Source organism: Colletotrichum acutatum (genome assembly GCF_030867785.1).
Source record: "Colletotrichum acutatum strain CBS 112980 chromosome Unknown BDZ83scaffold_79, whole genome shotgun sequence".
NCBI classification, from domain to species: Eukaryota; Fungi; Ascomycota; class Sordariomycetes; order Glomerellales; family Glomerellaceae; genus Colletotrichum; species Colletotrichum acutatum.
The window spans coordinates 35,363-60,071 of NW_026849073.1; the positions used below are offsets into that span (position 1 = coordinate 35,363).

At 53.2% G+C, this 24,709-nt stretch overlaps 10 protein-coding genes across 10 annotated transcripts; 7 read left to right on the forward strand and 3 right to left on the reverse strand.

Moving 5' to 3' along the window:
• Positions 1–1,153: 1,153 nt before the first annotated feature.
• On the reverse strand, positions 1,154–2,170 carry BDZ83DRAFT_582978 (uncharacterized protein; the record flags this gene model as incomplete). The annotated part of the gene is made up of 2 exons (XM_060505604.1): positions 1,154–1,575; positions 1,804–2,170. The coding sequence occupies 2 exons, from the start codon at positions 2,168–2,170 to the stop codon at positions 1,154–1,156; spliced, it is 789 nt and encodes a 262-aa protein (XP_060362479.1).
• A 3,521-nt stretch (positions 2,171–5,691) lies between these two features.
• Positions 5,692–6,883, forward strand: BDZ83DRAFT_418887 (uncharacterized protein). The gene is made up of 2 exons (XM_060502970.1): positions 5,692–5,712; positions 5,772–6,883. Exon 2 carries the CDS (start codon positions 5,919–5,921, stop codon positions 6,525–6,527), a length of 609 nt encoding a protein of 202 aa, XP_060362480.1. The 5' UTR covers positions 5,692–5,712; positions 5,772–5,918; the 3' UTR covers positions 6,528–6,883.
• A 355-nt stretch (positions 6,884–7,238) lies between these two features.
• Positions 7,239–7,604, forward strand: BDZ83DRAFT_653903 (uncharacterized protein; the record flags this gene model as incomplete). Its single annotated transcript, XM_060510665.1, has 1 exon — positions 7,239–7,604. One exon carries the CDS (start codon positions 7,239–7,241, stop codon positions 7,602–7,604), a length of 366 nt encoding a protein of 121 aa, XP_060362481.1.
• A 343-nt stretch (positions 7,605–7,947) lies between these two features.
• On the reverse strand, positions 7,948–9,750 carry BDZ83DRAFT_628964 (PAF-acetylhydrolase family member). The gene has a single exon (XM_060508738.1). It carries the CDS (start codon positions 9,648–9,650, stop codon positions 7,989–7,991), a length of 1,662 nt encoding a protein of 553 aa, XP_060362482.1. The 5' UTR covers positions 9,651–9,750; the 3' UTR covers positions 7,948–7,988.
• A 2,726-nt stretch (positions 9,751–12,476) lies between these two features.
• BDZ83DRAFT_704011 (cutinase) lies at positions 12,477–13,562 on the forward strand (the record flags this gene model as incomplete). Its single annotated transcript, XM_060511490.1, has 4 exons — positions 12,477–12,818; positions 12,875–12,965; positions 13,019–13,098; positions 13,163–13,562. The coding sequence occupies 4 exons, from the start codon at positions 12,477–12,479 to the stop codon at positions 13,349–13,351; spliced, it is 702 nt and encodes a 233-aa protein (XP_060362483.1). The 3' UTR covers positions 13,352–13,562.
• A 2,116-nt stretch (positions 13,563–15,678) lies between these two features.
• Positions 15,679–16,922, forward strand: BDZ83DRAFT_783493 (uncharacterized protein). The gene has a single exon (XM_060515590.1). The coding sequence runs from the start codon at positions 15,685–15,687 to the stop codon at positions 16,606–16,608; it is 924 nt and encodes a 307-aa protein (XP_060362484.1). The 5' UTR covers positions 15,679–15,684; the 3' UTR covers positions 16,609–16,922.
• A 1,813-nt stretch (positions 16,923–18,735) lies between these two features.
• On the forward strand, positions 18,736–19,303 carry BDZ83DRAFT_653907 (uncharacterized protein; the record flags this gene model as incomplete). The annotated part of the gene is made up of 2 exons (XM_060510666.1): positions 18,736–19,129; positions 19,272–19,303. 2 exons carry the CDS (start codon positions 18,736–18,738, stop codon positions 19,301–19,303), a joined length of 426 nt encoding a protein of 141 aa, XP_060362485.1.
• A 724-nt stretch (positions 19,304–20,027) lies between these two features.
• On the forward strand, positions 20,028–21,371 carry BDZ83DRAFT_418916 (uncharacterized protein). Its single transcript, XM_060502971.1, has 2 exons — positions 20,028–20,264; positions 20,336–21,371. Exons 1-2 carry the CDS (start codon positions 20,223–20,225, stop codon positions 21,281–21,283), a joined length of 990 nt encoding a protein of 329 aa, XP_060362486.1. The 5' UTR covers positions 20,028–20,222; the 3' UTR covers positions 21,284–21,371.
• Positions 21,372–21,459: 88 nt separating this feature from the next.
• BDZ83DRAFT_583014 (uncharacterized protein) lies at positions 21,460–22,260 on the reverse strand (the record flags this gene model as incomplete). Its single annotated transcript, XM_060505610.1, has 1 exon — positions 21,460–22,260. One exon carries the CDS (start codon positions 22,258–22,260, stop codon positions 21,460–21,462), a length of 801 nt encoding a protein of 266 aa, XP_060362487.1.
• Positions 22,261–23,545: 1,285 nt separating this feature from the next.
• Positions 23,546–23,968, forward strand: BDZ83DRAFT_583061 (uncharacterized protein; the record flags this gene model as incomplete). Its single annotated transcript, XM_060505614.1, has 1 exon — positions 23,546–23,968. One exon carries the CDS (start codon positions 23,546–23,548, stop codon positions 23,966–23,968), a length of 423 nt encoding a protein of 140 aa, XP_060362488.1.
• Between the last annotated feature and the right edge of the window lie 741 nt (positions 23,969–24,709).

Below are 24,709 nucleotides of genomic sequence, written 5' to 3' on the forward strand. Positions count from 1 at the left end.
GGGAGCGAGCCTACTGGTTCATTCGGTCTGGCGTCTGTACTCCGTACTTGCGTTGCTGGCTAGCAAGCTTCATATTTCCTGGGGCGGGCTGGCTAGGCTGCTTCTGGTGTCCCTTGCAGATTCGAGCGCTTGCTGCAGATGATATCGGACCGCTCTGGGCAGGACGCTTCCGGTTCGTCTCACCACCGCATCGTTGTCGTCGTCGGCGAACCATGCGAATTCCGCCACCGCCAGTCCCATGAGGCGAAAATGCGAGCCATCTCGATCCTGGGAATGCCGCCTTCATTGGGCAGCGCGCTGTTTTTCTCACCTCATCAATGATCAGTACATGTCACCGATGGTTTTGTAATTTGGCTCGTGGAAACGAGAAGTAAGGTAAATTGCATCGCTGGCAAACTTGGGCTTGCCCCGTTCGTCTGTCTAAATCGACGTTCTCTGCGTGCTGGGGACTATCTTCACCCCGTTCTTTTTGCTGCCCCCTTTCTCCCCCCAAGTGGCCCTCGATTCATTGATTCTTCCACCACTGAGATACAGTTGATATGCTCTTACGTTCTGCCTCCATTATTCGTGATGTCTTTGAAATACGAGGATACTCTCATGCAAGGCAATGAAATGCCAGCCTGGCCAATAAGTCAGGTACAGAGTGGCCGGTTGGGCAAAAAAGCTGCCCCCAAAGTAGGTATAGTAGTGTCGCCCCCTCCAACTTGTTGTCCGACCAATTCCAATGTTGCTTGCTCGCTTCATCCATCAAATGTCTTGTTGTATCAAACTTGCCAAATGCTATGCCTGACCCTTCTCCCAGGAAAATGCTTTGCTTTGCTTCGCTCTGCTCCGCTCCGAATTTTTAAAACTTGTGCCCGACTGCCGCTTTGACTCCCTTCCAGTCTGTTCACAGCCCTGCCAGCACCTTAAAAAAAATCCATTTCAATCTCGCGTGGCCTTGTCGACCGGTTGACCGACCACCATCGGTCGGGAGGCCGGGAGCCCATCCGATTGACCGAAACCGTAATAATTTCCTTGACCGGTCTACCAAAACCAGTCTCGTCCGTAAGGCCGAAAGGAGGGGAACCATGGAAGCGAGTTCGTTTCTGACATGGAGCATAAAACATGTCCTTAAAATAATAAACAATCCAAAAAAAACCTTTTTCGAACGTCATTGCTGTTGGTGGTGGTGGTGATGGTGCGTTGTCGTCGTCGTCGTTGTTGTTGCGGTTGCCGTTCTCACAGTCATCGTTGCCGTCGTCGCCTTGCGGTCAGCGTCCGTCGGTGAGCTCGAGATCGTGTAGTGTTGCTGGTGCGGCGGCGGTCCCAGTTCCTGCGACGAGGCGTCGTCGAGCTCCAGCGGATCGTCCTCGAGGTCGGACAGCTCGTTGCCGCGGCCCTTTTTGCTCCTGTCCGGGTTGGCCTCGTGCGTGCCGCGCACGCAGCCTTGCCTGTCGCCTAGTCTCTGGCAGCAGCACCATCGGAACGCTGCGGGATACTCTAGGCGGTTGGAATCTGTGTCTAGCTCGTCTGACGATACGTCGTCCCAGATTGTTGGTGGTATTTGCGTCTCATCCCAAAGCTCTAGCTCGCCTAAACGGAGGGGTGGGTGCACGAGTCAGTATGACCCTTCAATCATGAGAGTGAGATATCCTTCTGACAGCTTGTACAGCGTAGTACTTCCGCTGGGAAAAGAAGATGCACGGCATGGAAATGAGGCAACAATAGACTTTGGAAGGAGATGAAGAAGCTCTGCCAGTCTCTTGTTGCTTCTGCTTCTGCTGCTGTTGCTGGGTTTCCATGCTCTGCTTGCTTGCTTACCTGAGTGGTACCAACATGAACCAAAGCTGTTCTCGTCGGCCGTGAAGATGCCGTCGCACTGAACACAGATCTTGGGCTCGCCGGTTGCCTTCCTCTTTTTTGGATTTGACGGACTTGAGATGGAATTGGGGCTCCTCTTGACACCATCCTCCTTCTCTTCCTCGCGGACATCGGCCTCAAAGCGCAGCAGCCGCTCAAGCTGCCTCAACGCCTGGGCTCGGACCCGTCGGTCATCGCAGAGAGCCACGAGGATGGCGCGAGCGACGGGCGCTGGCGCCTGGGCGAGGCCGTCGAGGTCCGGGGCGGCAGCGGCAGCGGCGAAGAAGGAGGACGACGGCGAGTCAACGGGCGACGATGCAAAAGCCATTGCCGGGATGATAGGGGACGGCGGACGGGCGGACGGGGACCGTGGACGACGGGGAGACGACGCCGTTTGGGTCGATGGTTTAAGAAAAAGGTTCATTGAGGCTCTCTACAGCCTCGGAAGGGGGGGGTATTTCTGGGTTCTGGGTTCTGTTGCCGGAAGCCCTTCCCCGGATGTGTCAGCTCACGGATGCATTAGCAACAAAGTGAGTCTTCAAGGGGGTGGTGGGTAGGTTGATTGGAGGTCGGCCGTGTCCGAGGAAGAAGGGGGAATGAATGGGACGGGGGATGCGGGTGCGGTGGCCGGTCCTGCAGGTCAGGTTATTGACGGCAAGGCGAAGGCCAAGGTGGATGGATAGATGTATCCGTAGGGGCGTACGTGGACGAGTTGCCAGTCGATCCGTCGTACCACCGGGTAGCAGAGGCAGCAAAAGAAGGGCAAGCGCGAGAGTGAGAGAGAAACACGAGACGCACAGAAGTGAGCAAGAGAGCTCAGAGATAGGTACGGATGGAGAAGAGTGGGACGGGGGAGTAGGAAGTAAGAGATGCGGCCCTTCTGCCGGCCGGCCGGTCCTGTCGGTCCAACTCTACTTTAGCTTGTTGGGATCTGCTTTGCTGGGAAGTATGTCAAGACTAACAAGGGCCCAGGTGCTGGATCATGGATGCGTATGGTATGGATTTTGGATATGGCTGGCTGAGGGGACGTGATGAGATGGAGGGGAGGGGCCCGGCCGGGGGTTAGAATCACATAGCTCCAGCAATCCCATGGTTGTAGCATGTGCATTGCCGGGAGACGGAGACGGAGGACCCTCTCACTCCTCTCACGCTCCATGTCGACACTTGTCGGGAGGGTGGTGTGGGTGAGTACAGTCCATGACCTCAGAGACGAAGAGAGCAGAATGCCGCCAGCGGCGACTTGCGGGGTCAGAGGCTAGAAGCATTAGGGTGTGTATTCGACATCCAGGGCTGTTCCGCTGCAAGATGCCCGTTTGAGCGATGAGGAAGGGATACAGGGGCCGGCTCGTGACCATTGACCAACTTCTGTCATATTTTCGAGGCGATACTTCCAGGCCTAGCCGTTCCTTGGATCATAAAGTATGTGGTGGCCGCCGCCGAACCATGCCATGCGATGCCATGCCATACTTTTTCGTTATTTTGCCCTTACGGGCCCCCATGCCAAACCGTTCCATGCTCCATACCATGGCCGGCCAGACCAGACTGGACGCGAAGTCGACCTAACCAAACCGAAGCAGAACCAGGGGGGGGGAGGACGGGGGATATGATCTGGTGCTATGTATGCAGTGCCATGTCTCGCAAATTGGCTTGACTCTGGCTGCGAGTGGTGGTGACTTTGCCAGCAAATCACGGCTCTCGGAGTGCCACGACAACAGAACATTTGAACCCTTCAACTATTATTCTTCCCACCCCGCCAGGCTTGCCGCTTTGCAGGGCCCTGCCGAGCCTGTTGAGAAAAAGGTAAAACCAGAACGGGAGATTTGGCCGTGCGGCCCTCTGGGAACCAAGGTAATATCTGGTGTTCCCGTCTCCGTGCCCCGTCCCACGGTCCTGCTGCTACCAATCCCGAACTGGGAACCAGAGGAGATCAGTGGATGCACGATGTGCATGGCGTCATGTACGACTGTATAGATGCAGGCACCGATGTCTGCCGCGGCGTCGGCGTCGCAAGGGAACTGGGAACTGGGGGTGGGAGGGGGCAAGCTTCAAGAGAGGAAGAGACGGCGGGAAACTCTGGGAAACAAGACAAGATTACCTACTGTTAGGGCTGCCCGGGTTGGTTTGGATGGGTAATATTAAATGGGGGTTGAAGCGTGAATCGAATTTTGGGTGCGGCAAGCGCGCGTAGCGACGGAAAATCCAAACTTGGCCTCAGCTTCTTGCCAGGGACCATCGGGAACCAAGAATGGACTTGGACTGGATGATTCATGTGTGGACGGTCGACGGCCGGGGGGTGTGAGCGGACAGGCTCGGCAAGCACACACACCAAATCTTAGTCTCTCAGTCCTCATACTCTGTTTCCCTCTCTTCCTCTCAGCTCTTCTCATTACGGGCTGGTATACATAGTAACACACAGACAAGACTAAGAGACTTTATACTCACATTACACTAGTCGGGCAATAAAGCTAACGGCCGTCGATGACACTAACATCGGGATCGTATCACCATCGCCAAACCTATGGGGGGGAGGGGGCCGCTCTGCAGTCCGAGCCGCCCCCAAGTGCCCCCTTTTATCCCATCAAGAGACACCAGACGGGAGAGGAGCAAAAACGAACCAGCGCCGGCGCCAACACCAAACGGTCCGACGCCATTCCCAGTTGCGCCAAAAGGCCCGGCCGGTTGGGGCGGGCTCTCTACCCCGAGATCTGGTAATGTATGCGCCGCACACCCAGTGAACCACCACAATCAAGCAAGCAAAGCAACCTGATGATCAAAAGAGCGCAGCCAGCAGGGGACGGCGGCGACGGCGGCGGCGGCGTGCTGCCCACCTGCGGGCCGATCCTGTCTTGGCTTTGGCCTTTAAAATCCAGCTTTGGTCCCTTTGCTTTTTTAATTTCCCCTGTTGGCATGCTTTTTTCGATGGGGGACGGGTTCTTTGCGACGAAGCTGCGATTCGTCGAGGACCGAGGCGAGGACCATTATCCCGTCCGCTAAGCGTCCATTTCGCGCCCCGAAGGAGAGAATCGACAAAGAAGAAACGATGGTCCAGCCATACCGAGCTGGCCGGCGACACTCGGTGAAGTGAGCCCACCTGTCGAATCGCCAATCTCACCCCGGATGCCTTGTGCATCCATTGGTTGTTTTTCTTGTCTCTTACTGCCCCCAACCTGTCTCAAGTTAAGATGCGGGAAGGGCCACACACCACACTTCAGTGTTGGAGTCTTGCTGTTCGGTTAGACGGGAAGCATTGACAGGGAGTCCGCCACGTCGGACCTGGAGACAAGAGCAAGGAACCAGAAAATCGGACGACTGGGCTTGATGATGCGTCGCGGGCTGTCTTCAGTTCAGCTGGACTGGGAACCCAAGTCGGCACTTGCGCGGCTTTTGGTTGCTCGCTTGCTCTATCGCCCGACTGCGGTTGATGTGGTCGACACACGGCACGCCTAAACGGAATGTCGGATATGATGATGATTGCTGACGGGCATTTTGCCGTGATGCTAGAGTCTGGACCTGGTTCCAGTCTCGCGGAGGAATGCCCAGAGAAGGCATCGTCTGTTGAAGATGACGCCGTGAGACTCAAGGAAAGGGTCGTAGTGATATTCAGGCTGGATATCAATGACACCACAACGAGGAGGACGGAAGAATGTGTTGCGAAGTGGGAATGTAGAAAGGTAAGCTGACATGGACGTGCCGGTAGTTGACTTTGGCTCTAGGGCACGGACTCGGAGGATTTCTCTTTCTCACATTTCCATCCATCTACTTTTTCCCCATCTCAAGATCTGCATGGTAGTTGGTCTCCCTTTTCGGTGCTCGCTCGGCAAGTTGAGGTCTGAAGGGTGCCATTGAGGTGCTGGGGCAAGTCGGAATTCGGTAAGCGGCTCATCTTCTCTGACGGTTTCGTCCGACCTATGGCCTAAGGTAGTATCGAGTCTACAGACCGGACAACATCTTCTTCCCTCGCTTCGTCTTCTCGACCGGCCAGTCTCTAGATGCATCACCTTACTTTGCCTACATTCTATTGAAACCGGCGAGCAGCAAAAACACCACTCCATCACACATATTTCCTCCTACCCTGCATGGTCAGTTATCAGATAATCCAACATCCAGAGGCCGCCGACGATGCTGCCACTGACGTTGGACGTTCACTTCTGCACCGGGCCCCCGATGTCTTGGTTCACAAGCAGGCCGGCCGTGTCTCGGACCCATCAAACCCAGGGAGACTGAAAACCTCCACTGCAAGTCTGGTCTCGTCTGCAGTCGCGCGGGTGCGGTGCGGTACAGTCGGTACGGTACTGCAACCGCATGCCGCACTGCATTGCATACCTACTCACACCACACGCTACCTCACACGCCTGAAAGTGTTGTGTGAGAAGGTAGGTATTCACGTCAGCTTCCGCTGCCTACGCATGTCTCACCAATGCCTTCCCATTCAAGCGGTTCACCGTCCCGCCCAGCCGTTTTTTCATTCGTCTATCACTCGACTCGAAGCATGTCTTGGGCTTTTTATGTCTCTTGCGGCTTGCCAACCGCATCCTTCACCGCCTCATTTATCGCCTCTGCGGAATGGGCCGCTTATTCATGACGGCGATGAGGCGTTTCCTTCCCGCCAGCAGACGCGAGAGCGAAGTTTACTGGTGATCAAGCCACGCTGCCGACGGGATGAGTTCCCCCATAGCAGTGTATGATCTGTTGCAGCGATGCTCGCCTTGCCAATCTCAATCCATCGAATCATACCCCCGGGATTCGATCCCCGGTTACACAAAGTTGAAGCTCCAGAGTTCACGCCAAGCCTCATGTCACCCTGTCGCAAATTAGAGCACGAAACATATCCCATCCTCAAAGGCATCGCGATCTCCTCACTGCCACGACTGCCGAACCTCAAACATTGACGTCGAGAGGCCCTTCGAAAGAGCATCAGGCCATCTCAAAAGCCACAATATCCCAAAACTTCCCAAATTCAAGGTCCTCCGGATACCTGGAATCGGAATGTCTCAAGCCAGTGAAGCCACAACGTCCAGTTCAGGGGTTCCCTAGCAGAGTGACAGTGATGACCCAGTCTGTATTGGTTTTAGACTTTCCAGCTAACCACATATCGCACGTCATGCCCGTCCAAGGACACCGCCCCCAGTGCGACCCCTCGAAGAACAAACTCCACAGGTTCGTCTCCCTCCGCTCGGGTCGTCCCCGTTCCGAAGGGAGCCCCGAAGGGAGGACCAATTCAACCAGTCCACTCCAGTCCGTCCTCTCGTAGGCTCGTAGCATATCGAACCAGAGCTTCTCCCTAGATGTGATTCCTCAAGAGTCTCAATTTCATCCGACAACCGGACATAAGCACGATTACCAACCCTCTTTCTACCCCGGAGAGCACACGGCAGTGTGGTAGTCTCGACGGCACAATGGCACCAAGCACAGCGCGCCTCACAATCTTCGTCTTCGGCCTCTCCTCCTTCGCAGCGGGAGTCCACTCCATCCTCCGTCCCCACGACTCCCTCAAGGCGCTAGACCTCCCCGCCGCCGCTCTCCCCGCAGCCAACGGCAACGCTCTGGCCGCCATTGCGATGGGCATCTACTACACCCTAGCAGCCGCCCAAGACAATCGCGCCTTCTTCCTCGCCACCGTACCAATGCGCCTGACGTCCGCCTTCGTGTTCTGGCGACAGGACTGGGGTATCGTTTCCGGTTGGGAGGGTGGGAGCGCGGCATTGACGCTGCTTGCCTTGGCTTGGGATGCTCGGCAACAAATCAAGACTCACGAGGCTTGAGAGGCTGGGCACCAATATGTCGCCTGACGAAGATGCGGAACATGCCGGGAGATCGGGTATGCGTGGTTCAGTCTTCTGTTCTAGATCTGAATTGATGCGCACTTTTGACTGAGATGATGTCTCCCGATGTGAGATTTAATCTCGACTTTCCATTCACGGCCAGTGGGTGAGGAAGACAGCCTGACTTGTGCAGTGTGGCCTTGGAGGAGGGAAGATCATCACTCGAGACCAATAGCGGACTGAGTAGCAAAGACATGAGGCGAACCAGTCTTACATCCTGACCCAGTCGTTTCCTCGAGGCTTCACGGGCGGCAATCGACAATATTTCAAATAATAACAACAACTCATCCATTTTCATCGTCCGCCTATGAGATGGCATTCTCATTACACTTCACGAGGCGGCGCGACGTGAATCTGCCAGTATTTCGTCGTCTCTCTGGGTATTCTCGCCCTCTCTTCGTCCGTCATCGTATCCTTCCCATATTCCTCATGCGTCACCCCCTCCGACAAGACGCCCTCTCTCGTGCCGTTTTTCAAATATGTCATAAACTCCATAGTCACCCTCACATACTCCCGTAACCCTTGCCGCGCATCAATCATAGCCCCCGTAGTCCAGCGAAGCAGCAATGGCTCAATGAGCGGCGCATCAGTCACACTGGGATGACTCGTCTCCAGACTGGTCAGGAACCAGCTTGAGCCCACACGCTCAAGTACATCCTTCGCGATATCCCTGACGGTGTCGAAGTGCGGCCGGCCGAAGAACAGAGTCTTCTTCTTGGACCAGGAGTCGGAGTGGACAATGAGGACTGGCACGTCGATATCAGTGTTGAGCCGTCCACTGCCCTTTCCCGGGTCGAGAGCGATACCTCCTACGGCCGGGTTCTCATTTGATGTAGCACCTTTGAGGGCCTGTAGTGCGCCTGTCGCGCCAAAGGAATGGCCTGCGATGACTGTCTGAGAGAAGTCGAGTCTGTCTTCCCAGTCCGTCAGGCCGCGGCCTTCTTTGCGGGCATTGTCTGTGAAGATCTTTGACCCCTTTCCGGCGTGTAATGACTGTAACACCGCTATCGTCTCTTCAATCTCAGCTTGTCGGAAGGCGAGCTGTTCGAACTTCAAGTCATCAGATTCCATCTCCTTGCCGCCCCTGAGTTCATTCTTGGTGAGGTACATGACCCTGCGGCTCTTGCCGTCCGTAGCTGTAACAACTGAGCCAGGGCCGCTGCCGTCGCGATGCTCGATAGCGGCAACGACAATTCCGCGGCTCGCGAGCTCACCGCAGTAGTGCGTGTAATCCGTCCGGGAACTGGCCAGGCCGTGAGACAATGCCACGACGGGGAATTTCTCATTTCCTTTTCTGCTTGTCGATGGGAGGAGCGGCACATCAACTTCTGCTGGAATCTTGATGCTCCCCACCAGGGCCCATAATGCGAACGTGAATATCGGTCGTGAGATAAAGTTGTTGAAATGAGCTGCCCTCGCATAGCCCTCTGCTATGAGGCTGATGGGTTTCGGCACCCAATAGTGATGGCCTGTTCCCCTTGCACCCTTCTCGGCTGGGTAATATAGAGTGAAGAGTACTGTCTCGAGTTTGAACGCAGGCTTGCCGTTGCTGGCGAGAACTGAGTCACTCGTGTTGCGAGGAGTACGAACGGGAACTTCAATGTCTATTGCCCCAGCTTCAAAAGGCCCCGAGTAGTTTGGCAGCCTGGATGCGAGGAGAGGCGACTGGATGAGGATGCAGTATAAGACATATAGCCCGATGAGACTCCAGAGCACATATCCCACTGTGAGCCGGGGTTGTATGGTCGTGAATATTCTCTGCGGCAAGGAGCGAGTCCACGGCTGTGCATTCTTCATCCACTTCGGTGCGTCTTCCATGATGTTGTTAGGGTAACCTCTTGTCCCAGTTGGCCGTCTAAAGGTGTCGTCGTTGTCGTGTGGAAGCGGAAGGGGAGAGTCCGGACCTTCAAATTCCGGAGCTTCGGCTAGAGCGTCAAGTTCCACATCGATATCTCTGTATGCTGGGACGGACTGGCGTGACGACATAACGCGAGAAAGCTCTCATATGTTTGGTCAGTTGTAGTAATCGCTGCTATCCTTGAACTTGTTGTGAAGTTGATGAGATGGGGTTGGTGCTGGCCGGAACCTGCGGCGGAATGTTCGGCTGTGGCGTTACGTCATCATCCTTGGTGTTTGGACACCACGAGATGGCAGCTGTCGCGCAGTCGTCCAAGCAAGTAGACGCTCGTTACACTTATTTCAAAGAAATCTCATTGGTTCAGTAGTCTGATCGCCAGAGCTTAATGCCCATTTTAAGAAGAGGGCGCTCACTCACCGACCGATCACGCACAGTTGTGATAAATCTGCTACCCAGACCTTTGCCTGTGTCTGGTTGCTCAACCTCCTATATGCATATGCAATCATAATAGCTGAGATTCATATAATCCAAAGCATTTTCAAGAGGCGCTCAAGGCTGACATCTGAGCTGTTGTAAGTGAGAGGACGAAGGTATCATGTCACAACCCCAGACTCCTCTATGGTGCACCAATGCGTACCTACAAGATTGTCGAACGAGTGTCGGCTACAGCTTTGACACTGAATGATTCTGAACTTCCAATGACAAATGAGTTAGTATTTAGGTAAGTAGCATGGATTCTAATTGTCCGGCAGGTTCACCCGCATCGCAATGTGCAGTATGCTTCATATACGGCTCCTTCGAGCTCGAGGCAATCATCCGACTGACCATGAGCCACGAGTGTTTGTAGAGATTATTCAGATGTGAGAAAGCCAGCACGGGTTGGCTTCTTCGAGGTTCCTGATGCGCAGTTGACATAAGAAAGACAAGCTGATGCCTCGGCTCTCCTGAGCTCGGCGGCAGTATCCGCCAAAACCAAGGAGACATGCCCCACGAAAACACTCTAATAGAGTTCTTCTACTCTGTCGCAAGTGAGCCTTAGTCGAATTCGCGATGAAGCTGAATCGTGAACGTGCTTTGCTCCAGCTCGTCGGGGCACAGCGGATGGTTTCATGGCATGGCTCAAGGTGGAGTCGGGCAAGAAACGCCATGACCGAAGGCTCTTCTCTGATTTGCCTTAGTCGCCGAGTTGCCTCCTGCAAGAAGCCTGCCCGTCAAAGCTCCTATACGGAACAGGGGAGATCTCCACTCTGAACAAGGGAACATGAATGCAAATCAGTTCGTTTGCCTCTTCTCGTAACGGATCAGGGTACTGAGGCATGTTGGGGAGTTGCATGATTCTCAGCAGTGGTCTTTACTGCCACTCTATGCGATAGTGATCAACTGGTACTCAGTCAAGGCATCAGTCATGGTAGAAGTGAGGGAGAGTGTCTCGTTAGTATTTGCTCGTTCTCTGAGAGTGTCAAGAAGCAACCATCACTGTCTTTCGAAGACCAGTGAAAGAAGCTCATTTCAATTCGATGAAAGGGTATCGACTGCGCCCAAACGGGCGGCAATACGTATGTCCTTACATCTCATCTGGTACTTCCAAAAGCAATTTAGCGTCATCAGCTGCTTGAAGAACTCGCCAGCTCATGTGGGATATTGTTTCCGACCTGTTCTCAGGGCTAAGCCTCAGCTATATTGATGACGAAATCTCGGTCCGCGGTATGCAAGTAGACTGCATCACAAGTCTCGCGACAGCGTCCAAGACAGGCAAGCGCCTTCCTGACGGTCTTACGAGATGGAAGAGCTCTTCGAAGACCGAGGCAAGCTTTGCTTCCGCGGCATGAATTGTGGCCCAGTCGGCCGGTTGTTCAAATCAAACCGAGCTAGCAAGGCTAGAGGTTGGCCTCAGGAGTGATTGTAGAACCCTTGCGATCGACGGGGGATAGCTGCATGTATGGATATGTTCCGTCGACGAAGAAGCTTAGCCACTATTGACAACACGATTGCCTACATGAGTTACAACGAATCACTAGGGGCTATGAAGATGGTTGCTGGAGAATGTTTACTCAAATAGCTGGGATGAACGCCATGTACGCTGCCGCGCTGCCGCGCAGTTTACAGATTCTAGCCAATCGCATTTGTCTCTACAAAACATCGAACGGATTCCGTGACGAAGGATCTGGAACTACCCCGGCGTCGTTCGTTTTCCTAAAGACTCCATTAAATAACCCATGACGTGCATCATAACCGCTTCGACCAGTCGCATCTCTCATATTTGCTCCATTGCTTGCCACAGCCCCCCGGCGAAGACCCGCGATGTACCGTGCCTACCTTACCCTAGATCACCAACCATGGAGCCGATCATCCGCAATTCGTTTTGCAGTCTTTTTACAACTACAGACTTCTCCCACCGCCAACCGAATCGAGAGTCTCGAAATGCGAGTTCTGGCCCATGATTGGCGGCTCAAGGTGAAACACACCATGCTGAGACCATGTGGTCCACCACTCAACGTTGAATCGGCCGAGAACCCGATAGCTTGTTTGGGAATTCGCTTTTGATTCCATCTTGGGATGGTCCAGCAACCCCAGTCTTGGCCCCGCCAGGTAGGAGGCGACTCTTTGATGGGGTATCCTCGCGGCCTTCAATGTCCTGTAGCCAACTCGACTGTTTGTCTTGCCACGCTCCTTGCATTCTCTGTCGCAAATGAGCTGAAGTTGGGCCAGAGAAGCCTCGGCTGGTTCGATTGCCACGATGGACGGAAAACGGTGGTTGAGATTGACTCAGCTTTCGGACTGACGGCTGCCATCGCAACTCAACATATAAGTAGCGCAGCATCCCCTCGTCCCATCTTGACTTTTTCTTTGATAGAAGTCTTCAGAGTAACTCGACGTCAACGTAGCATCTGCCCAGCGAACAACCTTTTCTGTCAAAATCACTAGCGCAGAGCGCTTATTTCAATTTCGCAAACATGGTCTATTCACCCGTCGTCGCTTTAGGTTTTCTGGGTGCCCTGCAGGGCAGGAGCGAGGTCTATTCACGACAGACGAACGCGACGGGCTGTGCGACGGGCGTGCACATGATTGTGGCCCGAGCCAGCACCGAGCAGCCGGGCACGGGAGTTATTGGCGCCATCGCGAACAGCATCCAGTCGCAGGTTCCGGGATCCGATATTGTCCCGGTCGATTACCCTGCACTGCTCAACCCCTACCAGCCGTCGCAGAAGGCTGGTGTCACGGCGATGACGAAGCTGGTTCAGGACTACGCCAAGGCGTGCCCCCAGACGAAAATGGTTCTAATGGGATACTCGCAAGTAAGTGGTTGCTCATCGTGACCAGAAAGAGACAGGAAGACTTACAGACATTGAAGGGAGCGCATGTCACTGCCGATGTCCTCTGCGGCACGAGCGAGACCGGGTTCGCGTCAACAGAGCCCCAGGCTACTGACGTTACGGATAAAAGTACGTTCCGAGTGATATCGAGAAATCTTTACCAGGCACTGACACGAACTTAGTTGCCGCCGTTGTCCTCATGGGCGACCCCAGCCACGTGACCGGGCAGCCCTTCGATCAGGGAACCAGCCAGAAAAACGGCGTAAGCAAGACGATGAAGAACCTCTCCGGCCAGGATAGACTTTGCTGATCCATTTACCTTCTAGATCTTTCCAAGAACAAAGACCGCCGGGTGCGACGCCGTCTCCAGCAAGATGGCCTCCTTCTGCAACAGCGGCGACCCGTTCTGCGACAGCGGAGCCAACATCCAGGTTCACCTGAGCTACGTCCAGTCGGACGGTGACGCAGCCACAAAGTTCATCATGTCCAAGGTCGGCGGCGGCGCTGCGGCATGACTGGGAGAAGGCACGGGAGCGAGCCAGTCTGTCAGCCTGCGCTTTTTACTGTACATGACTCTGCTGGCACAGATTGTTGGTTTACTGATCTTATGAAGGGGGTCTTTGCCATGATTCCTTCATGAGCTTGGCACCGGTAAATACCTTGGTTTTTCCTGTTGATACATATGGATTAGTTGAAGCATAGTTAGCGTACAAGATTATGTTCGGTCTCTTCACGTACCCTCTTGACGAATATTGATCCTCGCGTGCCCTTTGGCAAGCCAGATATCTATCATGACCATTTGACGTCCATTGATATGTCCTATCTTCAGCGTGAAGCCTTTTGGTGGAGACTGGAGAGCTTCGTCAGCATCTGGGGAAGGGACACGGCAAAAGGGGCCAAGCTTCTGCGAGACTGCTAAAGACATGCGTGTCTGGAGAAGAGGCACAGAGGCTGGATCAGTCCTTTGACGGTGGGCAAAAGAACCTTCTAGCTTACCAGGAAAGCCATGATTAAGATTTGGGTGATCCTCTGTATGTCAGGAATACCCCATGTCCTCAGGATAGGCTTGACATACCGTTGGATTCGCAAACCTAATTGGTTATTCCATCGAGTACGGAATAGCATCAGTACATAGATACGTACTCTGCATAAGGGGCAGTAGCGAATCACATATTGTTATCCAAATCTCGTAATATCACCGTCTCAATTCCTTCTGATGTACCCAATGAAAAATCCAAAGAGGGATCAGCGTTAGAGAATAATCGGGGGCGTATTTGATGCGTACTAATATACTGACGCACTCGATGGACTGACAGACCTCCTAAACTACCTTATCGTCGGTGGAGATTGGTGCCGAGCCAGAGCCATCAGCTAATGTCCCCCGTGATTACATATTCTAGCAGGAATAATCCGTGACAATTGGCGATGTCTACAGGAAGGCGCGAGCAGGTGATGCTTGAATGACTAGCCAAACTAGCCATTGTGCGATTTTCCCTGAAGATCAAGTGCACATTCACCTTGCCTTCTTCAACCAGATTTCTCTCCCCGTCGAGATGGATGTGGGTTCTGGTCACAAAAACAATCAGTCGCGGGCAACAAACGCCATTTTATACTTTAAGGAATCTCTAACAGGCGTCTCAATCAGTCGGAGAGATCCAACCCTGGTAGCGAGACGGCTCGACGGGTACTGCTTGGACACTCATGCAGGTACCAACGCCACCCATAACCTTGGCAGTAACCTTAGTTACCTTGAGTGTCTACACCGGGACTATTCCAGCAAGAATACTCTGTGACGAAGCGGTGATATCTCGTGCAAGATAGGTAGAGTCTGCTTGGTTAATCGAGTCCTTGCACGGTTTTCTCGAGTTCGACTTCCCTCTGCCTTCTGCAATCCTCCTGTTCCCCCTGTTCTTGGTAACCCACTCTGCCTTCCCCACGGCCATGGAGATGGATTGATGTCGGGAAAGGAACAAATGCGGACAGCAAACGTCAATTTATATCGCGGTAGTTCCCCATAAGCGTTCCAAGCACTCGGGAACCCAAGTACCGGGAACCCAGGCACCCAGGAATCCAAACAATTGGGAACCCAAGCACTTGGGAGCAATACCCTGGTAGCGGGATGGCCCGATGGGTGTTCTTAAGGTTTGAACAATAGGCCATGCAGGTGTCAATGGTCCGTCCTAACCTTAACTACCGCCATGCCTCCATCTTCGTGGCGTCTTGCTGCAGTACCGTGTCAATCTTGTCGATGATTCTGGATGTTTGCCAGACCTTGCTCATATAATATCTTTAGCCCAAGCTGCGACGACGATGTGAATTCGCTGGTATCATAGAGCCAAGGAAGGATGACTTCGACTCGAGACTGACCTTCTCTGGCGACCGGGACTAGCGTTTGCTGTTTTCATAGGCCGAATTTCTATTCTCCAGTCCACTGTGCCATTTAATTCTATCTCAGGCCATCTATGTTACCATTCCTCAGCCCTTTAGTGTCACTGTTGGTCAAGCCAGGCCGCAAATTCCCCTGCCTGTCGCTTTTACACTTCACTCGAGGTTTGGTCCGGCCTAAAACCTCTGCGCCCCCCGGCGTTTGGCATCGTGATCTTTCGCTCATGGTACTTACTCGACATGATTCTTCCAAACCCTAGTGGGGTTGATGAAATCTGGTCGAGTATGGACCTCTACGGAAAGCGTGTTCAGAAACATATATAAAGGAGCACATTTCTCCCTTCCCTCCTGTTTAATCCTGTCATCCTTCATCTCACTCACAATCGTCTACACGCAAGAGTAAGTCTACCAACTGTAAGTTTTTCATTCAGTCTGTTCGCAAGAAACCAAAAACAACATCACAATGTCTTCATTCTCTCACGTTTCTCTCCCCATCGACATGGAGGTGGATTCTCCCCCCACCTCCTGCTTTGGTTCTTCTTCTTCTTTCCTTTCCGTTGAAAACAGGCCTATCCCCCCTGTTCTCGGCAATCCTTTTCTTCCTTCTTCCTCAAAAGGCAGGCTTATTCCCCCTGCCTTTGGAGCTCCCTCCTCTCTCTCTTCTTCTCCTTCTTCTTCTCCTCCTCAGCCGGTTGGCTCTCAGGTTGGCTCTCACACCGACTCTGATCCAACCGAAGATCTCATCCAATCCTTCTCCTCCTTCACTGTCGGGGCTGGCCCTCTCCCCCCTGCTCTCACCAAGCAGGTAGCCGCCCCTATTCACCCTCTTTCTCTTATGGCTGCTCGAGTCGCTTGGGCTAAGTGCAAGAAGAGCAAGTGCTCTCCCTCTGGCAATCACTTCCGCCAGAATCATCCCCTCTACCGCAAGTACTCCAACCTCTCTCTCTTTTCTTCTTCCCCCAAGAACCGCTCCAAGAGCGGCGATATCCCCCGTGGCCCCTCCTCTTCTTCTCCGGCGCCTGCGAATCCCTTTGGGCCCAAGCCTGAAGGTGTTCGCAAGCGCCGCGCTCGGGGTAAGGGCAGAGGTCAGGCGAAGCAGCAACAGACTCAGGGCAATGGTCAGACTCCTCCCCGCGGCCCTCGGAACTCTTCCCTTGATCAGCGTCGGTCTTATCCCCAGCCCGCTCGAGGTCAGCCTCGCGGGTCTAGACCGAATCGCAATCAGGGCCCGAGGGCTGCGCAGTCTGGTAACCGCAATCCCTTTACGCCTGCTGCTGTGAATCCGTTCTCTCAACCCTTGCCCCAGGCTTCCGCTCCCGCTCCCCCTTCTCAGCCACGCAATCGTCGCTCTCGGGGCGGTTCTCGCCGCAACCCCATCACTCTCTAGAGTACTTGCTTCCCTCTCTTCTTTTTCTTTCTGTACTTTGTTTTCTTCTTGCACTTACACAAAAGCCCAAAAAAACTTGAAAAGCCTAAAGAGAAAAAAAAACCCCCGTTTCCTTTGTCTTGGTTTGAGATCTTCATTCTTACGCTCCGTTTCCGTTTTCTTTTGTTTTTTTTTGTTTTTGCTTTTCTCTCTCTCTTCTCTCTCTCCCCCCTCTTTCTTCTCTTCGATGTTGTTTTTGGTTTCTGGCGAATTGGTAGACTTTTTATCGCTTGCGTGTAGGCGATTATTTTACCTCCCCGGCCCCGGCGAGCCACCATCGCGAAATCGCCTTTCTCCCCTCCCCCTTTCCTCCAAGGCCCCAGTGAGCCACCTTCGGGAAATCACTCTTCTCCCCACCCCCTACCCTCCAAGGCCCCGGCGAGCCATCTTCGGAAAATCGCCTTTCTCCCCACCCTCTTCTCTCCCCGGCCCCAGCGAGCCACCATCGTGAAATCGCTTCTCTCCCAACCCTCTTTTCTCTCCTCGGCCCCAGCGAGCCACCATCGTGAAATCGCTTCTCTCCCAACCTTCCTTTCTCTCTCCACGGCTTCAGTGAGCCACCATCGTGAAATCACTTTCCTCCCCACCTTCTTCTCCTTGGCCCCGGTGAGCCTATCACTACTCCTCTGGGCGATGAAGTCGGACTCCAAACCTCCCCGTGGTATCGCCTGGGAACTTCCTCTCCTTCATTGGATTGGTTGCTAAGTCCTTCGGGACTGGAGACGCAAAAAATGGTAAGTTTCTTTCCACTTTTGACTGATACGCTTACTTTTACGTTACTCACTTTCCCTTCATGCCTTTGCATTTTGGTGTGGCTAATGTGGCAGGGTATCCTCACCTGCGACTTGGGAACGATGCACTTGCTGAGCAGCTTGTGGCTAAGGTAGGTTCTTGCTCTCACCCCTCTTTGCAACCCGAATCTCATCTGACTAAATCAGAATAAATCATCTCACTGGTATTGACTCTAGGGCCTTTCTCACCATTGAGATTTGACGGCCCTTTTGATTTGTTGACTTGCATCAATATTGGACACCTCGTTCTCTTTCAGGTTTGCCAACAGCAATCTAAATCTAGTAAGTAACTTAGAACCTTGATCATTTCCAAATTTCACGAGAAAAATTGAGATTATCTAACTCTCATAATATCACAGGTGAAGACTGATTTGAAACAAGAGGGAGACAGGGAGACAGGAGGTGATAGACTCATTTTCACAGTGGTGTAGCGAATGGTGGTCAAAAATACGTGTATATTTTTTGGTGAGTCGCGTGTCGCGTGTTACGACGTTTGAAGTTGTGGCTGACTACTCGGTGTGGCCCGGTGGCTTCCGTGCTGTGGCTGAGTCCACAACTCGGACCGGGTACAGGTGGGGCCGGGTCCCCGGCCACAAAGTTTCTCTGTATCGCCCGCCCGACCTGTCCTTCGGGGCCCGAATTCCGGCGTTCGCTCAGGGGCCATGCCAAACGAAGCTAGAGCTGAACCCAAATTGATGAGAAAACCTTCCAGAATTGCAAAGACCGAGTCAAGAATAGGTCGCTCTATTAAAAATCGCTTTGGAAGCAAAGTAACTGGAAGTCTAAGTCTTTTCCCCAGGTCACGTACCACTAGTCATGAATAGTGCTGATCGTTTGTTGTTCCGAAATCTGCCCTTTGCAATCACACTGCCCAGAGCTACTGCACCGCCCTGTCATGAGAATGCCCTGTGGGCAGAGATTAGCCTAAGCGCATCTCATGCAGCCAACTTTGCGATAGTTTTGTTCAGTAATGAAGTCCGCGGACAAAGACTTTAGTTGAGGTATGTACCGCAAACTCGAAACACTATTATACAGTGGGCGGCCGAGTCTTCGTATGGTGAGATTGCTTATGGGATCTTCTTTAATACAGTTTATACTAATACACTAGATGATTGACGAGGTAGATTCAAACATCGTGAGCAGCATTTCGAAGTCAGGCACAAGTGTGGAACTTGGGGTATTTAAGCCAAGCAACTTCACCTTGTCGGTCACTGGAAATGTTCACTGCACTTGCAACCGATCTACAGCCAGTAGTACAACTCCCTTCTCCAGTCTCACACGTTCATCAAGATCTAGAATGTTGTCTTCAAAGTTCTTCCGAGGCCTCTGCGCTGTCTTCGTCCTCCTTCTCGGCGCCAGCTTCGCCACGGCCTCCCCAGTCGCCGTCAACGCGGAGCTAGGCCCCCGCACCCCAACCGAAGATACCGCCGTCGCGGCCCGCGCTTCAGGCGGTGGCTGGTGCTGGCCCTTCTGCAACCCCTTCAGCGGCGGCGTCCCCAACGCCCCAAACCACTTCGACTTCCGCCCGCCCGCGTCAACGGCCCGCGCGCAGTACTTTGACACCCCGGACAATCAAGTCACCCTCCGCGCCGAGACGCAGACCACGGGTGCCGTGCTGGTGACCGTCTCGGTCGGCACGCGGTACACTCTGCCCGCGCACGCCGAGATCAACGTGCGGCTTCTGGTGCGGGGTACGCATATCGATTTCAACCACGCTAATCTGGAGTTTGGGAGCGAGACGGCCGTTGTGAGGATTACGCCTGAGCAGGCTGCTGCTTTTAGGACCGGAGAGAGGAGTGAGGATGGGTCTTTTACAATTAGGCTGTTGTATAGGCTGGGACAGGACTTGTGAGAGAGTTGCTTAGTATTTGGGGCTCTGGGCAAAGATTGCTTCTCTCCAGACCTCCCCAATTAGAAGCCATCATGGCAGGCATTTGTCGACTACGGAACATGTCAATATTCTTGGAGAGGAATCACGTTAAGTAGTATTTGCTAGCTTGCGAGGTCTCAATACATCTCACTGAAACGAAGGCAAATGACTTGGACTTTACCTATCACGAGAGAACATACCAAGAAGAGAATCAACAGCAGAGCCACAGCGCCCCAACATTCCCATGAGCCTGAAGCTCCAGTGGGAGCCGGGTCAGCCTGGGCGAGCGGTCGGCCACTGCAGGCCCCATGGTAGCTGCAAGCTCCCCCACTGAAGACTGCGCATTGTGGGCCTCGAAACACACGGGAACTATTTCAACATGGTGTTTAATTACATGCATGCTGCGTTCGTAATCATCGATTCAGGTCGATCCGTCGACGTGTCTCGGGGCAAAGGTCAGAATGCATCAGCTGCTTATGGGGGTTAAAATTGGTGTGAAAGGATAGAGAGGATGAGGCATCTTGAACATCAATCGGCATCCGCTGGTACTGCCACCAGGTATTTCCCGTCTTTTGGCAGGAATGCTGATGCCCTCTGCCATGCTTTGGTGACAATGTGGTGCCGAAGATAAGCTCGCGTCGTCCACCAATCCCAGCTTCTTGATGGGCGGAACGTGCATACGGCTGCATGTCACTTATCCTCATCTTATCTCAACTACCGGGAGCATGAGTGAGATGTATTGACGACGAGGTTCACCGGAGACATCGTCGAGCTTGCCCGCTAGTTTCACATCGTTGTTGCAATCGTCCGGTTTGAGGCTTGCAGGCTACTGGCCGACACATTTACTCTGAATACTCAACTTCCTACCCTGGTCTAGATTGCGCACATAGTGAGCATAAGCCGATCGGAACGCCATGGCAGAAAAGACGAAATACGTCAATCGGGTGATTCCCGAGGTGTGTCCATACTCCTTCCTCGCAGATGACTACTCTAATGAGAGAATTTACTAAGTTCTCTCATACAACAGATCTCCCTCCGGGATTTCTACAGCCGAATTGATGAAATTACTTCCCAGCTATGTGACGCCGCCGAGAATGTCGGCTTCTTCTCCATCAAGGACCACGGCCTCAGCCAATCCGAAGTAGACGAGATGTTCTCCGTGTCCGAGTCTTTCTTCGCTCTACCAGACGACGCAAAAGCCACCGTGCCGTGGAGTCCCAAGAACGTCGGCTGGGAGAAGCTGTCACAGATCAGACCGTCCACGGGCGCAGCCGACCAAAAGGAGTCATACCAACTTCAATTCGGGGACAACATGAACGGAGTCTGGGCCAGTGACGACATTCTCCCCGGCTTCAAAGAAACGTCCTTAGCCTTCATGCATCGTGTGCAAGCCATTTCGGAAAGACTGATGCTCTGCCTGGCTCGTGGTCTCGGCTTCGAGGATGACTATTTTATCAAGTACCACGATGCTGCCCATCCCGGCGCGCAGTCTGTGCTCCGGCTTCTACATTACTTCGAAACCCCGCGCGTCAATGATGGGAAAGTGTATCATCGAGCAGGCGCCCATGCCGACTGGGGATTTTTGACGCTGCTATTCCAACGAGAAGGGCGATCAGGGCTTGGGATCTGCCCAGGTCGTGAGGCTGTCAGCGAGCATGCCCTCGGGGATGAATGGACAAAGGTCGAGATCAAGCCTGGGGTAATCATATGTAATATCGGAGACTTGTTGATGAGCTGGAGCGATGATCGATTCAAGAGCACTTACCATCGGGTCAAGGCGCCGTGTGAAGAGGGAGATTACTACGGAGAAAGATACAGCATGGCCTTCTTCAACCAACCCTGCAAAGAGGCTGTTATCCAGGGCCCATTGAAGAAGTATCCGATGGTGACTGGAGAGGAGTTCAACCGCAATGCCATGAATAGGATGTACGCGGCTTTGCAGGCAAAGATGGCTGGGAATGAAGTCAAAACTTGAACGATGGAGAGACTGACATTGGAAGGAGTCGGATATGGGTGGTAATTATGTCGACCCGTGAAGGCAAAATGACTCGCGGGGTCATTTCCTTCTGAATTTGATACGTATCAACTCATGCCCGCGCTGCCTCTTATTATCAAAGTGATCAGAGATACGTTTCTGCCTTGAGTTAAATATTACTTCCAGATAAAGGTAACATCCCTCTCGCTCATGGACACCTCCTTCCACCCAGATATTGAGACGTCCTTCCAGCCAAGAGAATCGCAGCTAATCGTCCCCTTCCAAGAGCGGCAGTCATTTCCAGAGAACACGATATAGCCTCTTCCAGTCTCCCGGTTTAGCGTCGGCGACGTCTGATGATCCGGGGAGGAGGTCGAGGTAGCTGTAACGTCTCCATTCCATTGGAACCAGAATTTTGGAGAGCGGAAGCTGTTTTTCTCAAAGTTTTTGAACCGCTTCTTCTCCCCCACCTCGCTCTCCTCCTCGTCCTCCTCTTCTTCTTCTAATCCTTCGTCAGCTTCCTCTTTCTGCTTATCGATGTCGTCTGCTTTCCTCTCAGCCTCGCTGATCTTGTGCTCCGAGATCGAGCTATCATCCTCATCGGAACCATCAGAGGCTTCAGCCTCTTCATCGCTCCCTTCAAATTGCGATATCAGGTCTTCGAGAACCTTTCTGCTCCCGGTAAGAATAACGCTGGCATCCAGCACCCCAGGCAAGCTCAGCTGTCCCAATAGCCCCCTGCCATCTTCCGAGAGCCGAAAGATATCCATTGAAGGACTAGCAGGCTTCCCGTTTTTCTCCTCGGATATGGATCCTCTCACTTTGGTCGCGCTCGGGCACTTGATGTCGTATCTGCCAAATGCTCTCTTGACTTCGAAGGCCCCACCGCGTCGTCCTCGTCCGCCCCCTTTGTTTGACTTGCTTGCTCTGTTGTGAACATGTCTCGATGTGAAAGCTGCTTCTTGCCAATCGTCCATTATATGCAACGTGTTTGAATTGATTGATGTACTTGTTATTTGTACTCAAAGTGAGTGCTCAGTTGCAGTCGGCTCACTCGCACTCAAAAGCGCTGGTTCTCGATTGCTGTCCGAAAATGGGAGTCTTGACGTCATTTCTTCAGTGGCTCAATTGACCCGAGCGCCCGGCTTTGAGATGTCTTGACACAACAGCTAGAGGAAGAACTTCATGACCTGAAATCTTAAGGACTAGAATCATAGATGAAGATGAGCATCGGGACTGTTTCCCGAGACTCCTCATTCACGGGGCTCATTTGATCGTTGGCGAATGAGCTGCTCGGTGAGGTTGAGTGGGTGGTTCATGAGGTGCGCGCTCCAGGCTGAATGAAACATGATGAGATGAGCCAGTTCATTGAAGCCAGTAGACGTGGGTTTCACTCTTTGTCGCTCACTATTCACCTCCTTCAAGTTCGGAAATTGCGATTCCAGATGGCGACACTAGAAACAGGCCAGTCTAGCCCTTGCGCCGCAATGGGGACGTTGAATGATAGATCGAAGCCATTGCTGGCGGCCCACGATCTGACGGGCGGAGCCGGCTACAACGTTTGACATGCCGAGCCCACCAACGCTACTTAGCGCAGCTCATCAAAGACATTGCATTTGTTCTGTCAATCGAGAGTCGAGACTGCGACCTATGGATGAACCTTCTCGGCCGGGTTGCCCCCGGACCCGTCAGTGCACGCGTTACATCAGAGGTCGCATGCCCTCTCGAACCTTTTACTCATTGCCTTACCTTACTCACCGAGGGGGCGAGAGCGCGGAGTGAGAGAGGTGAGAGTCTGGACCTTGTGGAAGTAACCTGTTTCCAAGTTCCAATCCCTGTCTCTCACGGCTGACGCTTGTGAGTTCTTGAGGCTTCCCCCGCAATGAGCCGCTGGTGGCCCCTCTTCGCCGCTGCGCATCACCGGGGTGTGACGTCAAGCCCGCCAACACAGGAACATTTCCCTGTTCACCCAATCAGACACGCAACGCAACGCAGCAACACCCAAAATTTCCTGTTTTTGGACGACTCCGTCACACGCAATGCCGCTGCTCAGGGAGGCCAGAGCTCTGAGCGACATCATAAAGCTCTTTGGCGCACTTTCTGACTTGCTCCCGTTCCCCTCACACCATTGACTTTGACCTTTGATCATTGAAACCTCGCGATAGAACGGAACGATTCACCTTCCAGCGGAAACTCATCACCGCATCTGAATACACAAAAACACCTTAGGAAGAAAAGAAACACACGAAAACCACCACCACAATGTCCGACGACGAGAACAAGGGATCGGGAACCATCTACTCCCGCAACAAGGAAGACACAATCGAAGCCGAGACCCTCCTCTGGCGCGCAATGTGCGACAGCAAGACGAAGCACCTGAAGAGATACCTCGACAAGGAGGCCGTCCTCGCCCACCCGGGCCAGAAGCCACTCTCACCCAAATCCAAGCCGACACTCCAGGAGTACCTCGAGGAGGACTGGGAGCCCTGGACGGCGTACCGCATGCACGACGACCCCGAGTTTGTCGAGATTGACATGATGAGCTCCAGCCTGGTGTACAGAGTCACCGCGTGGCGCCAGGAGGGGAAGAAGCTCGTCGCGACGGAGGGAATTTGCAATAGTGTTTGGAAACAGGAGCCTGGCGGTGACTGGACTTGCTGCTGCCACCACATGAGCACTCTTTGAACCGGCGTATACGGCAATGTTTGATGCAAAGATTCACGGCCGAGGAGATGATGCATGATATGGATGGAGAAGGTTAGGACTGGGCGTTTTGTAAGAGTAGCGGCATGGCTCGCGGGCGCTATTGTTCTGGTATGATGATGATTGATTCTAATGGCATTTTTCTTGACTCAAAATATCGCAAAATGTTCGCTCCTAGTGTCGCACGCATGTGTTTTCACTCACAATGGTTTTCGCTGCCCATCCCCGCAAGGCGTTTCAATGGCAAGGCGCGTGCGCGTGAGGTCAGGTGTGCATCGTCTAATCGGCCTGGTGGTTGCGACTTTGCAGTGCACAGGATTAATGAGGAGAGCTTCTTTTGAGTCGCTTGTACCTTACGCTAGAAAAGGTTGCTGCAAAATGCGTCCAGAATGTGAAAATGTGATGTGATGTCACAGGATCAACTTGCATTGGAGACAGTGGGGAAACCTGGAAGCCCTTAACTCCAAGTAAGCCAGGGCGGTGATGAAGCATACGGAGGCAATGTTCTTGGAAAAAAGATGAGCGTAAATCAAATCAGAAGCACAGTGGAATGATGGTCAAAAACTTACTTCTCAGGGTGAACGTTCGGAAGATTCCAGTGGAGGACACACTGCTCTCACCCGGAGTCCGGAACTAATTCAGCTCCGGGGCGGGGCGGGAATTCGGGACCGTCCGGTGGAACATGGGCGAATTCGTGCGATAACCAACATCCAGCTGGATCGA

Coding starts and splice junctions, on each gene's coding strand:
- BDZ83DRAFT_418887 (XM_060502970.1), top strand. CDS start 5,919: ATGGTCAGTTATCAGATAATCCAACATCCAGAGGCCGCCGACGATGCT.
- BDZ83DRAFT_628964 (XM_060508738.1), bottom strand. CDS start 9,650: ATGTCGTCACGCCAGTCCGTCCCAGCATACAGAGATATCGATGTGGAA.
- BDZ83DRAFT_783493 (XM_060515590.1), top strand. CDS start 15,685: ATGTCTTCATTCTCTCACGTTTCTCTCCCCATCGACATGGAGGTGGAT.
- BDZ83DRAFT_418916 (XM_060502971.1), top strand. CDS start 20,223: ATGGCAGAAAAGACGAAATACGTCAATCGGGTGATTCCCGAG. Junction 20,265..20,335: donor TCAATCGGGTGATTCCCGAG/GTGTGTCCATAC, acceptor CTCATACAACAG/ATCTCCCTCCGGGATTTCTA.